The sequence below is a fragment of the Stegodyphus dumicola genome, chromosome X2, assembly GCF_044657685.1.
Source record: "Stegodyphus dumicola isolate Sdum_Otavi_A_Nest chromosome X2, ASM4465768v1".
Lineage (NCBI taxonomy): Eukaryota > Metazoa > Arthropoda > Arachnida > Araneae > Eresidae > Stegodyphus > Stegodyphus dumicola.
Window position 1 is genome coordinate 131,045,466 of NC_140781.1, and position 15,327 is coordinate 131,060,792.

Here is a 15,327-nt window from a genome sequence, read left to right on the forward strand (position 1 = left end):
CTATGTCTGAAACAACGACAAAGTCATGAGAAGGTTAAAAATAACCTGATTATTTAAACGGAATTTAGAACATAAAGGCACTCTGTTGTGCTACAATTTCCACACCTTGTGATGCAAAATAAAATAGAATAGTCCAGATTAAATCAAACAGAAGCACTACTCAAAGACTATATAATTAATTACTATACTAGAAGCTAGCTAACTAGTCTATTGAAGTGTCAGAATTAAAAAGTCAGCAGCGAGAAAACACAAGGACGAATAATTGCAACTATCAGAGCCGTAAACTAACATGCAATGTGCATGCGATCCCAGGAACATGCTGTGTCTTAAAATCAAACAACCTCAGATCAAATACTGGCTATTCATTTGCATTCTGGTGAGGAATATGGAAAGATAAGTTATATTAAAGGCTGAAATTATAAATAACAATTATTGAACATAAAATTCCCTTCAAGGTTCTTGATACAGATGCCAACTTGTTTGGAGGTACAGTCAGTAATAACTTTATGCTAATGAATGATAATACGTCATGCTGCCCTAGTGATTGATGGAATACAGCAGAAGGAATGGCTTGCATAATCTCCGGATTTAAATCAGATAGAATATGCACGAGTTGCTAGGATGCCAATTTGCATCAATGTGCCCTCCCGGTATTCTCCAGGACCTTCAAGTACTTTTCAGCATGAATACATTTTATTATCACAGAAACTCCTAGTGTATATATTACATAGCATGGAAAATTGATATAATACTTGCATTTTGTTCAGGGCAACAACATATTAATTTTTTCTGTTTCCCTTTTTTAAAATGTCAAACCTACCAATTTTTTGCTACCGCACTTTATATCACACTTCTTTTGTTATTTAAATTTCTTTTTGACAGAAATTAGTAGTTCTGAATTTTGAAGATATGTCAAACATGACAAAATAAAGATCTCGTGCAAATTCCTTTTTGTGCATGCAAAATCATTCAAGTTACATGAGTTCTTATAATTGTTCCTTTAATGTCCCCACCCTCTTATATGTGTCTCAAATATATTTAGCTGCTTGGTGTTCTATCTTTTAATAATTATTTTTATAAACTGTGACTTTATATTTAGTAAAAATGTGTTTCCTTTGTTTATCTAATTTTTGTTTTATTTCTTTAATGTAGGTCTGCTATTTTTGCAATAGTGGGTCTGAAGCCAGTGATTTAGCATGCCTTCTTGCAAGATTGTCTACAGGTGCATTTGACATTCTTTCTTTAAGGTAACTCTAAAATTTTGATTCTCTTATTTTGCTTTTTTTCATTTACACGCACACATGTATAGGGGTACTCGGAATGTATATTGCAAAAATGTGGAAGCAGGTAAAAGTGACCAAAATAAACAGATTTTGTGTTTGAATGTGCGTGCCCAAATGGCATGTTGCAATGCTGTAGTGCGCTGTTGAGCGATAAGTAAAAGCATTTACTCATAAAGTATATTGCAAAAATGTGAAAGCAAGTAAAAGTGACCAAAATAAACAGACTTTGTATTTGAATATGCGTGCCCAAATGGCATGTTGCAATGCTGCATTGCGTTGTTGAGCGAGAAGTAAAAGCTTTCTGCTGGCGGGAATTTCAAATAGCATGTATTAGTACACAAAAGTAGATGTCGCTTTCACCGACATGCATTTTATCTGTAGGGACTAGAGATGGAAATGGATCAGCTGCGGATGCACATGGAAATAGTCATTGAGCCTCTCTTTAATAGCTGCGCTGTTTTAGTCACAGCCCTGTAGATGAAATGCATATTGGTAAAATTCATATTCATCCATATTCGCCTACTGCTCAAAATGTGCTTGGGAAATGCCAGTATATGCAAGTTGTATGTTTTTATCTTCCTCTCAACTGGACTCTGTACACCTCAAAGTGTTATTTTGGCAAACACATTCCATTACAAAATCTATTTGTTTCATTTTCCTCTAGCTCCCTCAGCATTTTTGCCAAATATTTTCTGATATATATATGATTTAAGATGTGTGAGATGTTAACAAATAAATATTCAAGTCAGTGCATTCTCTGCAAAACCCCACACACGGCATGTAGTGAAGAATGCCTGATTCACTCTGATGATTAGAAAGAAACAGCACGCCTAAAAGAAAATTTTAAAATGATACATGGATAGTTATATATATAGGCCCGCAAAATGACTGAAGAACGGTACATTTTTTATGCTTTAGTACTTGTAATCTGATGTCTTTTAAAATTTGTTTCTAATGAGACAAAATAATTTCCTTTTATTAATATGAACAACTTTAAATTTCAAAAGTTATTCATCGTGCATCATCATTTCTATCATAAACAGTACAAATATAGCAATAATTAAAAGTACATATATGAACAACCTGTGTATATTTATGGCATTTGCTTTGTGGTTTTAGGGCATAACCATTGAGCCACAATACTACTGTGAGCATTTTGAAGAGCAGTTTGTAAATCTGCTCTTTAAAATGCTCAAAATGTTCTAGGTCCTCAATGGTTACGCCCTGAAACCACTGCTCTTCACAATGGTGTTTGCTGCTGCTAAATAGGAGTGTTTATTTTTACCCGAATATAGATAAGGGAAACTGAAACTACAGAGTTATTTTATTAATAAACAATATGTTCACCTGCACAGTGAAAATGTATTTTTCTCTTTTTTGTAAAAAGATGTTTTTTTTTTCCAGAAATTTTTCTCTTCTCAACACGCTTGCTTCCTATGCTAGTATTACGATTTTATAAATTATTTTGTATAGTTTAAAGGTAATATAAATATATTTTTCTATAATTAAAAATACAAATTACATAAAAGCTTTATTTAAATTTAAAATATTTTATATATACATATGTCATAATAAAAGCAAAGGAAAAGACAGAACACTGTAGATGCGTGATTAGACCCATATTGAAGAAGATTTTGATTGCGTAGTATGCTAGTAATGCTAACTTGGTAATATCTAAAGAACTTGGCAGTCGAGGCAGTTTTAATTCAATTTTTATTTGCAACTGATATTTATGGCCACAATCACTTGGCACTCTAGTCGTGAATTTTGAGGATCTACCCCTAAATTCATCTCTTCTCACAGGTTTCAGAGTTTTCTATCTTACGTAACGTTTTAATGCAGATACCTCTTGTCCAATCAAATTAATTCTAAATCAAAACTCTTAACTGAAACTTTCCCACTCCCAGCCTTCTTCCTATGAAAGTACTATAACCTTCCCCTTTTTCCGCGTTAGCTCTCCTGCTGGTAAGATGCTTTTCATCCATGCTGCTGCCGCTTACTTGCTTAAGATGACGTCGTACTTCAAAATGGGAGTTATTCTATTCAAATATTATTAAGAAATATCTTGTTTGAAAAAGGATTATTTGATATGCATGGAAAAAATAAAGATTGTGATTTTTCAAGGTATGTTGTGCTAAATTGCGTCATCATGCTTTCTACTCTGCCACCTTCAAGCCACTACGGTCTTCTCTGTCATCTACGCAGTATCGTAAGCTGTTGGGAGGTCCACTGCTTTCATCTACGCATTTGAAATCATTACATATATATATATATATATATATTTTATTGCTGAGACTTAAAATACCTCACAAACGGTTAGAAATAGTTGATGCTTTACTTGAAGAATTACCTTCAGTTCCAGAATTGGTGGTCTCTGAGGATGAAAGTGATGGAGAGGGAAGCACTCCTTTACCCACGCCATCCTGCTTATTAAAATATAGGAGATAAAAGAGATACTCAGTTAGAAAATGATGATATAAATTTAGAAGGTCCTTTCAAATCGCACAGGTTTTGTGAAATGAAACACAGAACATAGTTAAATCCATTCTGGAATTTTGTGAGGATTATGGCCCAGCTGAAGAAATTACTTCTATGGAAGATGCTAAACCCATTGATATATCTGTCTTTTTTTACTATTGCATTCTTAGAAAAATCAGTTTTTGAAACTGATTTATATGCAACTCAACTTTCGCGCTGCGGCGGTTTTGTTTACTGGGTGGTAAAAGGAAGATTTAATTGGCGTCTTTTTTTCACTTTCTCTGTGAAAGCTTCAAGTGTTGAATAAATGAGTTTCTTTCGGACGGAAGGGCATTTCTAAATTTCATTTTAAGAGGCAGCATTGATTCTTATCTTTTATTTTTCCGCTTGTTAGCTGGGGATCGAATTTTGGATTCTCACGCTTTTGAGCGACTCCCTGTTTCCAGCTGGTCAGCAGGTCTTTGTACAGCGTCTCTATTTCGATTTATTGAGGGGTGGGAAGTTTTTCAGAATAAAATTTCAAAAATAAAAAGAGAAATTCTCGGGTTGGTCAAGTTTAATTTTATATGTAATTTTTCGGACTACAGTTTTTAGTGGTTGGAGAAACCAAGTTTTCTTTGGAACTTTTACGGGTAGTGAAGTCAGATTTGAGTTTTCTGATGTGAAGTTAGTAAAAAGGCATCGTGGGGTATTCGCCCAGCTATGGGTTTGCCCTGCTGCAAGCTGCCTGAGTCAGCGGTGTGAGGCCACGTTTGTTTTGCCTTGGGCTAATGAGGATTTTCGTTTGCGTGATGTCAAGAGCTCTTTCACAAAAAATTTAGCATCGATTTACCTTGTTCGCCTCTTCTTCATTATTTCTTTCGAACACGATTAAAAGACATTCTCGAAGTGGTTCCCGACTTACTGAAGTGTTCCAGAAAGAAGTATTTGTACTTAGTATTTTCCGGGACCTGTGGTTCCTCACTCAAAGAAGTGTTCCAGATACAAGTATTTGTCATTGGGTTCCGCCACCTGCAGTTCCCGACATACAGAAGCATTCCAGATACAATTGTTTTTCATTGGTATCCGGCACCTGCAGTTCCTGACTTAAAAAAGCGTTCCAGATACAAGTATTTGTTATTTGGTTTCCAGCACATGTTCCTGACCCAGATGCATTCCAGAATGGACATTCCCGAAGCCGTTCCTGATCTACGGCCGTTACAGTTAGAAGTATTTGTCCTTAGTATTCGGCACTTGCACCGACTTACAGGAGCGTTCCAGATGCAAGAGCGTTTAGTATCAGGCATCTGTAGTTCTTCCTGAAAATAATTGATGCTTCCAAAAGTGTTTTTACCAGAAAAATGGTCTTCGCTTTTTTTCTTCCAGAATATTGGATTGGACACTAAGGGTCTTTCAATTCAGAAAAATTGTCTCCCAGCTGTGAGTGAAATTTCTTTAAAAAATTTTGTTTCTGTATTCCCTAATTCCATGGTGGACTAGTTGAAAATCATTCAGAATTCAAATAGCGATGAACACTTTCTTTTTTATTTTACCCATTCGTTAAAGGATAATAGATTAGTTGCAAAAAACTCTGCATTGGGAGTTCCACGCACTTGAGACATCATTGTAGGTTCGAAAATCGGCTGCGCCAAAAAATGTAATGATAGCACAAATTTTGGAAGCACTATGCGCAGAAATACTGATGGAGTAGTTACTTGGTGCTTAGAGCGTCCATCCATTTTGAGGAAGACTAAACAGTCAAGCCGAATTACATTTCATATTTATTTAAATTCACGTTTTGTTATATTTTACAATTTCGTATTTTACACAAACTAGAAGACCCCACAGCTTTCTCGTATTGCACACATATCCGGCTATTTGGGCATACCCACTTTAACTAACTCACGTGTTAAATTTTCATGAATGGTTAGTGAACTGCAATACAACATTCCATTTATATTAAAAAAACACACACACTCCATTATATGAAAAAATAAAATAAAAATCCTATATAAAAAGTTAAACAAAGTGGGATCCTTCAAAGTTTATATCATATGAGGAGGGTAAAAGGAACAGTTATGCAGAGGTAAAACTGGCCTCTGTTTCTGAACCAGTACTGCCTCAACATACTTTATATTTAACATACAATTATGGATAATTATAACATTCATTTTACGTAATTCCAAAGAAATTTTAATACATTTTACTTTTAATTAAATTCTGATATAAATTTTATCATGGTTATTCAATTTCTTAAATCTGTGGTATGTCTATATTAATTTTAACAATATTTAATATTGTACCATTTAATAATTATTTCATTCATATTTCATACACATCACTCTTAAAGTAATTAGAAAATTCTTAAAATTCAAATTTTTAAACAATAATCTTATTTACAAAATGATTTCAAAATTCCTATCTTGTCAACAAAATAGTTCCAAAATTTTTAACATTAAGTCAAAATTTTTTACAAAACTTATATGTACTAATAACAATAAAATTTAATAATCTTCCCTGAATAAAATCTTAGAATACTTATACATTTTAATTTGATATTGTGATAAAGTAGTGCTACATTACATTTTCAAATTTCAAAAGATAACCATGAGCAGTGCAGTTGGAGAAAAACTTTTTTATCACGTAACATCAAAACACATTTTTGTTTTCAATATCACCAGTTGGATTTCGTCGATCGAAGCAACTTTGAAGAATTAATTTAGAACCGAAGAAATTAATCATACTTCAATACCACTTTCAGTTTCCAAATAAGCACTTTTGAAGACATCGTTAAATCACTTTTATACTTGAAAAAACACTTTGCCTATTACGCTATAAAAAAGAAATTTTCATGTAGTATAGTTCAAAATTACAGAGACCTTGATTCAGAATTCAAATAGCGATGAACACTTTCTTTTTTATTTTACCCATTCGTTAAAGGATGATAGATTAGTTGCAAAAAACTCTGCATTGGGAGTTCCACGCACTTGAGACATCATTATATGTTCGAAAATCGGCTGCGCCAAAAAATGTAATGATAGCACAAATTTTGGAAGCACTATGTGCAGAAATACTGATGGCATAGTTACTTGATGCTTAGAGCGTCCATCCATTTTAATGAAGACTAAACAGTCAAGCTGAATTACATTCCATATTTATTTAAATTCACGTTTTGTGGCCACAATTCACTCGGCACTCCAATCGTGCCCACTTACAGAACATTCACAATTTTGATACCATACCGGTAGAAGCTATCATAGCAGCACATAGATGATTGCAGCAAAACGTCTTAACAGGATGAAAGCTTAAGCGAAAAAAGAGAGAGAGTCGCAGTAGTAATGCAGAGGATTAAGAGGGGAGGCAAAAGTTTCAGTTTTAAGTTTTGGTTTACAATTTGGTGATTGGTCAAGATGCATCTGCATTAAGCTTTACGTAAGATCGCATGATTAATTTTAATGACGCAGTTTAGACTTCATTTTAAACAGACTTAATTTTAAACACAGAGAGAGATGAGTCCACAAATTAAATGAAAAATAAGAGGATATAGCTGATTAAAATTTAGAAGTTTGCTTTCATATTTTTTATCGTACATACATATACTATATATTAAGAAGTTACTAGAAATTTCAAGTAAATCACCAGTTATTTTGAAGGATTAAAGATTTGTTTCCCCAGCCTAAATTTTAACAATGGAATTATTAAAAAGATAGTAAACTTACAGTTAATATGAGTATGTAATTTTGGAACGGGATATATGTTATTTTACATATAAAGCTTAATTTTCTAGGATACTGATCAGTTTATCCAACTATCTGAATTTACTCTAGAAAATAATAAATGTGTTTTGATTTGTATATTTTATGTTTCTTTTTTTTTTTTTTTTGTGTGTGTGTGTGTGTGTGTGTTACTTGTATCTGTCCAGTCACTCCATTTGTTTGAGCCATAAGGTTTCTAAGAAACTTGGAGTTTTACTCGGAGTTTTGTTAATATTATTAAGGTAGGTTTTCACAACGCGCCTTTTAATTTTTGTGCTAACCACTTATTAATAATTACTTGAATGATGGTTTTGAATTAATTTTAATGACATTTTTAGGTGCCAGGAATGTATTTAAACTCTTTTTTTTTTTTTTTTTTTTTTTTTTTTTTTTTATGAAGGATTTGCAGATTGAGGTATGAATATTTCTTCTCTGAAGTTTGTTAGGTTTTTTGAATTAATGAAACTGAACTTGTTGCTCTTGAGTTAATTATAGAACTGATGAATATGTAGTTTACTTAAAAATTGAAGAAACGTTTTTAATTGGAGAGATAGTATAGTATTTTTAACCTTGCACCAGCGAAGATTTAGTCCTCTTTATTTTTCAGGTTAGGTTTTATTGAGTGTGAATTTGATAGATTGAATTAATAGATTCTAAGAATGTTTATTAAATGTAAAGTGGGATAGATCAATCACACAGTTCCTCTCCTCCTCTTCTTAGCTGAGGATTTCAAGTTTCAGATTATTTTTAGTAGATTTTATTCTGTATCTTTATTTAATTTTTGTCCGGCACCAAAGACAGTCAGGCAGTCCAAACTTAAAAATTTATACTCTAAGACAAAAAAAAAAAAAAAAAAAAAAAAAAGACGCAGCGAGAAGATATAAAGCAAATAATTGGACACAAATTGATATGCATACATGTTTCGACCTAAAAATGCAAAATTTTACATTTTGGCTGCCAACGAATGAACGATTGTCGCTACAGCTTATCTGATCTGCGCAACTGGCAGGATATTTAAGAGCAAAAATTACGATTCCAGGTCATAAATTCTTCACGAATTTCATTCCGTGTACTCTGGTAGACAGTAACTGTGCCTGGCATACAGGTGAGCGAACGTCTGACCAGATGAGAACGTCTGAGCTGAACGAGCGCAGATGTATGAATTTGAGAGAGGTCGTGTAGTTGGGCTAAAAGAAGCCGGTTGGTCTTACCGGCGAATAGCTCGACATTTGAGCAGGAGCGCTGCCACTATTAGACGATGTTGACAGGAATGGGTGAACCATGGTCGCACACAGCGTCAAGAAGGAAGCGGTAGGCCTAGAGAAACGACAGAATGTGAAGACCGAGCAATCGTCAGAGCGGCACTCACAGCCCTATATGCATCATTATCATCAATTTTACGTGCAACTAGTGCTTCAGTGACCGAAAGGACCATTCATAGACGGCTCACAGAAAGGGGGCTGAGGTCACGGCGCCTCTTGCGCCGACTACCAATTGACCTCTGTACAACGTTAAGCCCGCTTGCAGTGGTGTCGGGCTATTCGTACTGGAATGTCACTGACTGGAGTGGAATAGTCTTCAGTGATGAGTCCCGCTTTGAACTAAGCCCCGATGACCAGCGAAGGCGAGTTTGGAGACGCTCCGGACAGCGGTGTGATACCAACCTTACTGTCTTCCGACAGACAGGCCGACAACCAGGAGTGATGGTCTGGGGTGCCATTTCATTTCATAGTAGGACCCCTTTGGTTGTCATCCCTCGCAACCTTACAGAACTGCGGTACGTCGACGAAGCTCTAAGACCCGTTGTTTTACCCTTAATGTCACGCCACCCTGGGCTTACATTTCAGCAAGATAATGCCCCCCCCCACACTGCACATGTTTCTACTGCTTGCCTTAGCGCTTGCCAAACATTACCTTGGCCAGGAAGGTCACCGGATTTCTTTCCTATTAAGCACGTTTGGAGCATTATGGGCAGGGCCCTCCAACCAGCTCGGGATGTTGACGATCTAAGCGCCAGTTGGACAGAATTTGGCACGATATCCCTCATGAGGACATCCGCAACCTCTATCAATCGATGCCAAGCCGAATAACTGCTTGCATAGGGGCCAGAGGTGGACAAACGCGTTACTGACCTTTTCACTTTGTGAAGCTCTATCACTTCAATAAATCATCCAATTTTCCTCAAACGTTTTGGTTTTCTGTACCAAACAAATTTGGTTTTCTGTACATATACATCACTTCTACCGATTTTCGTCCCATTCGGATAACTCCTTCTTGGTGCGTCGTTTTTTTTTTTTTTTTTTCCTTTTCTTTTCTTTTTTTTTTTCTTTTTTGTCTAAGAGTGTAAAACACTTAAATTCCAGCGATTAGATAAAAAAGAACTAACTAAAATTGCTAGCTGATAGCATAAAAATAATTTATATCAAAAGGTTTATTGAAACATTTAACAACGAATCAGGAAGACGGGGTCAGCACACAAGAATACTTCCGATTAAAGAAGAATTACATGAGCAAAATCAAGAAAGGTCATGGTGGGGAAGACTGAGAAATTTCGTGTTGTCACATTAAATGTTTTCTGTGACGTGTATTCGCATCCACATCACGATGTGACATCTCTTTGATGTATCGTGGTCACAAATGTGATGAGAATGTAACATTGGGACCTTACTGTAATGTCACAGCAACTATGTGTGCTATATGGGATTATTCTTACATCATCAGCATCGAGTAGATGTCGCTAAGCATTCTGTCTTTTTACTTGAAGCAAACTTCACTTCTAGTAAAACAAACAAGGAGGGGAAAGGAAAAAACATATTTTAGAGTTTTAAGGAAAATCATCAAATCTGCCCTGACGTCTTGCTCAATTTTTCTCACCACACCTATTCATCTCTCTTGAAATATCTCAACCATTTACTCATAGCATTATTATTTTTGCATTTTTTAAATGTTACATTGTCTATGGAGAATTTCAACTTTCAGCGTGAATGAATGTCAAAACTAATCAAATCTTGTAGTTGATAGGTCCATCCATTTATTAGGTTTCTTTATGTATTTTACATGTATAGGTAGAATAAGAAACTACTAGAACAAATGTTATACATTGTCTTTTAAATGTAGGAGATTTTTTTTCTTCATTCCAATTTTATTTCCAAAGTCTTTAGAACATGGTTAAAAATACTGTTGTATTTCTAATTAATTTAAATTTTTGCCTTTTTTTCTTTTCTTTTTTTTTCTTTAAGTTATTCAAATTGGTGTTTTGAAAATAAATGAATAAATTTTCTAGTCGTGTAGACAAAACTTGCAGTGCTGGTCATTAAATTTCAGTGCTGTGAAGGAAATAGAAAATCAGTGTGAAATTTCCCTAATAAATAAAGCATGCTAGGGCATTAAAATAATCAGTAGAGCAGTGTATATATGAAGGACACCTGTTATGCCTTCTAGAATCAGTGTAAAATTGAAAAGCAAATGGTTGTAATTTTGTCTTAATGTACTGTCATACCTGCCCAGCACTGGGAGCTAATGAGTGGAGTAGATTGAACAGGTATGTCATTTTCATTTGGCCCTTAGTCCATAATACATATGAAATAATGGACCACAATCACATATGAAATCAAAATTGAAAGAATTCCAATGCAGAGTTCGAAATGAAGCAATTTGTTTGGATTTTATGTAATGAGAATTTTTTATTTATTCAGCAGATAGAGGTATGCTATTTTTACAACAATCTGATGCAATGAAATGTTTGTAATTGTGCTGTAAAAGCATTAAATTGGTTGCTTCAAATTAAATAATAGGCAAAGCAGTGAGATTATCTTGGTACTCCTCTTAGCTTTGTGATAATTTCTGGTATCCTTTAATAGTTATTTCTGATGTAATTTATTTTATTTTATTTTATTTTAATTTTATGGCAATCTCTGAAAATTTATAGTGTTTCATATAAAGCCTACATCGATCTTTTTCTTTTTACTTCCTAATTTGACATTATTTACATTCAGTGCTCCCACCCCGTTACATTTTCAAACAAAGTAAACTGGAGAGTAATATTGGGAATCAAGTTCTAATTTCTCATCTTACTTCTCGGGTATTCTTCTCAAAAGGAAACTCCATGAGGTAGAAACACAGAAAATTTATTCCCAAGCATCCTTAGTTGACACAGTTTCTGGGAGGGGAAACTGTGATTATACAAGGTGGGGCGGCCACTTATATTTGCCCCACCCTATAATAGGTCCCAAAATTAAAATCTTCAACACCATGATAAGTGTACATATTAGGTTTGCTTGAATAATAGCTAGTTTTATATGGGTTTTAAATGTCCCCCCACCCGAAAAAAAAAGAATCAGGTTCTAACTGCAAAAGGGAAAATTAAGGTCACTGTTTAAGCAACAATTAAAATGTCACATTGTATACTGTTGCTTAATTAAATCAATCTGGGTCTTTAAACACTGTGTTTCGAGGGCCTGCATGCGTATCCTCGTTTTCATAAAAACAGGGTTATGAGGAATTAGAATGAAATGAATCCTGCTGAAACTTGTGTTCTAAGCTTTTTAGAACTAAGCAGTATTCAGGACCTCTCTATCATTCAGTGAACATGATATTTTTTATTAGTAATTATGTGTTTAAGTAAAATGTCTCTGACATTATTGCAAGTTTTAAGAAATGATATTGGATAAGAAATACTGGAAACTACTCTACTATAACATAAAAGTATTAACTGTTCCTGTAGATGGATGTTCAAGTCTTGTGATTCAACAAAAGCACTGTGTATTTCTTTTCTATGGCATTCTTTTATTTCCTTTCGAATCTTCGTTATTTTGTAACCAAAGTGAACATCATTAACATTTATACAAGGTGTTTGAGAAAGGTAGTTACAAATCATTATTTATTTAAATGTTGATTATTTGCTGGAACACCAATTATGCAGTTTCTCAAAGGGAAGTAGGGAATTTTATGAAAACAGTGCCAACACTGAGCATAGAAGGGTTTTGTAAATACATAGTTTAACATTTTATATGATTTCCATTGAGCAAAATACCCATTTAACTAAAATAGTTATTATGCTTTCTTAAGCAAAAAGAATGCCATACATTTATATGCTTCTCAGATATGAAAGAACAAGTTAGACCATTTTTCACCGCATATTTTTGAGCGGATGTGAATATTTTCCCTCGGATTTAAGGAGAAACTGCAAACTCAAAACTGTTGATTTTTTGTGGTTAAGAGTTTCACGTCGTTAAAAATTTGGTTTGGTTTGTGTGATTACGGCAGAGCATCAAGGGCTATCTGCCTAAGGAAGGGATGTCTTCGTGGAGGACTGACTCGTATACACGTTACACATGGGAGGAACCCCAAAAATGCCCATGCAGCCAGCTCGTTCGCGGGATTCAAACTTCGGACTGAACTACCAGTGTTCAGTGACTTTACCACTTGGCCTCTGGTGGGCCGCACATCGGTAAAAGAGTACTTATTGTCAACTTCATTGCTTCCCTGTCATGAATTTATTTAACAAAACAGATAAATGTTGTAAAAAAGGCCCTTTTTGTTTATCACAACTGCTTAACAGAAAGGCACGGACTTTGTGCTCACAAAAACATCGAATACTTGCAATGAGAACTTAAAGGTGAATTAACTATAGATTTGAAAGATAAGAAGTAGTGCTAGACTTCACAATTTAGATTAACCTAACAGGCTGACTCAGCAGCCTACACCGGCGATAGACTAGCTAAATGGCCAGAATGCGTAGCCACTACTATGTTAACCAGCTGAGTGGACAAAAATAGCAAATATGCTTTGCACTAGCGAAATCACGCTCTGTCTAAACTATTCTTTTCACTCGTTTAAATACTCTCTTTCACCCGTTTAATTTGCATCCTGGCGAGGAAATGTGAGAAGTAGAGAATTCAGAAAAGATACCAAAACTAAAATAACTGGCTAGTGAACTAAAGGAAACTCCACACCCTTTAATTTTCTATTGAAAAGTTTTGAGGTAGCAACGACACAAATATTTATTTGAAAACAAATGTTCATTATCAGTTCAGAACCCTTGCAACATCTCCGGACGCTAATGCATAATGAAATTCCTATCCAAGAAATGCAGTAAAGTAAGAGAAAATATTCAAATGTAAAATTTTAATAGTATATATTGGGTTTAGAATGGAAAGATGTATGGGTAGCACATAACTTAAGCACAGACAATCAGAAATGTGACAAGTTAAAGGTGATGGTAGCGTAGATATTTTATTTAACCCTAAAGTGTATCCTAAAGAAAGGGCAAGAAATCTATGATATGACAGTTTGTAAGCTCCACTAGTGTTGTGGATATGCATATCATGCAGTGATCTCATGGAACTGCATGGCCACATCGTATATTCATTCTTTCTTTTTTCTCCCCATCTTATTTGGTCTTGATTTAAAAAAGAGGAAATGTTTTGTCATCACATTCTCAACTCTATGCATTTTTTCTCTTTTTTTTTTTAACCTTTCAGGTTAGTCGGCATAAATTTGTATGGAATATTTATTTATTGCAAATGAGTTAATTGTAAATAAAACATAATTAGCTTTTAAACGTATTTATTTTTTGACTCATAATTGCTACCATTTCTTTCACAATATTTCATTCCTAAATAAGACTGTATAATCTTTTATTCACCTTACTTTTTATCATTTGTGTGCACATACAAATTGCATGTTCCCATATCAAAGAGAGAACCTCGTTGGTTTTGTAACTGAAAATTTTCATATGCTTTGCTTCTGTCTGGAAAAAAAAGTTCTAACTTCTTCAATTTGTTGCTAGAGTTGCTGCAAAAATTTTGAATTGACAGTTAATAGCCGTCTTCCTATTAACAGATATTGCATCTTTGGAACTACAATACTTAATTGAAAGGCTTGAGCATAAATATTAATTAAGTAATAACCATATTTAGTATATATTTAAAAAGATAATGGAATTGTTGATTTCATATAGTGTATTAAAAATCTTTACAGAAATTCATATCATGGGGATAGCCCATATGTTGTGGGATTATGTGGAATTGGAACTTGGAAGCATTGTTATCCATCTGGCTTCGGTATACATCATGTAAGATTTTATTATTCCTTATTATCAGTAATTCCCCTGAACTAAATCCGAAGGGTTGTAAATTTAATTTCTAAGGACCTTTGATTATATTTATAGAACAAATTTTAATTTTAATATGAAAAGACTGTATCCTTGAAGAGAGTAACATTGTGCAGTTTAATAATAAACAAACGAAGAAGTACAACGTGAAAATTATTGAAAAACAAGTAAAACCAATTTTTTAATTATTACTGATTACAGAGAGGAAAAAAAACCTATGTGTTTTTAAGTAGTAAAAACTTCCTTTGGATTAAAACGAAAATAAGACTGTGTGCTTAAAAATATGTTTATGGGAAAAAAAAAAAAAAGGCTCAATGTAAAATTTAGCGAAAATAAGTAATAAATAAAAGATGATAGCTGATTGCAGTTTCATTGGAGTTTAGTCCAACTTTATCACAGAGCGTTGTTAACATGAGAATGCGATCGAATTACTAGTGCCCCATGCAGCAATTGTATTACTTAAACAAAGTTGGAGCATGGGACACCTCTTTTCACGCCTCCTACTGGAGTGGCGTGGAATCTAAGTTACTAATGATGTCCTTATGCATAAAAAAACGAAAAAGGAAAAACTTCTAAGAAATCCAAATTGAGGGAACGGAAATTGTGCAGTTTAATATAAAGAAAATGAAAAGATTCTGTGTAAAAGTTAGAGCAAATAAGCAAACAATTTAAACAAAATATTGAAGACTACAGTAGGAAGAACCTTACATATTATATA

The 15,327-nt window shown here is 34.1% G+C and overlaps 1 protein-coding gene across 1 annotated transcript in view; it reads left to right on the forward strand.

The window, feature by feature from the left end:
* Positions 1-15,327, forward strand: part of LOC118181588 (alanine--glyoxylate aminotransferase 2, mitochondrial) — a 173,922-nt gene that overhangs the window by 103,923 nt on the left and 54,672 nt on the right. Inside the window, exons 5-6 of the mRNA XM_035350742.1 lie at positions 1,153-1,247; positions 14,477-14,570. Coding sequence (XP_035206633.1) covers positions 1,153-1,247; positions 14,477-14,570 — 189 coding nt within the window. The remainder of the gene's footprint in view (positions 1-1,152; positions 1,248-14,476; positions 14,571-15,327) is intronic.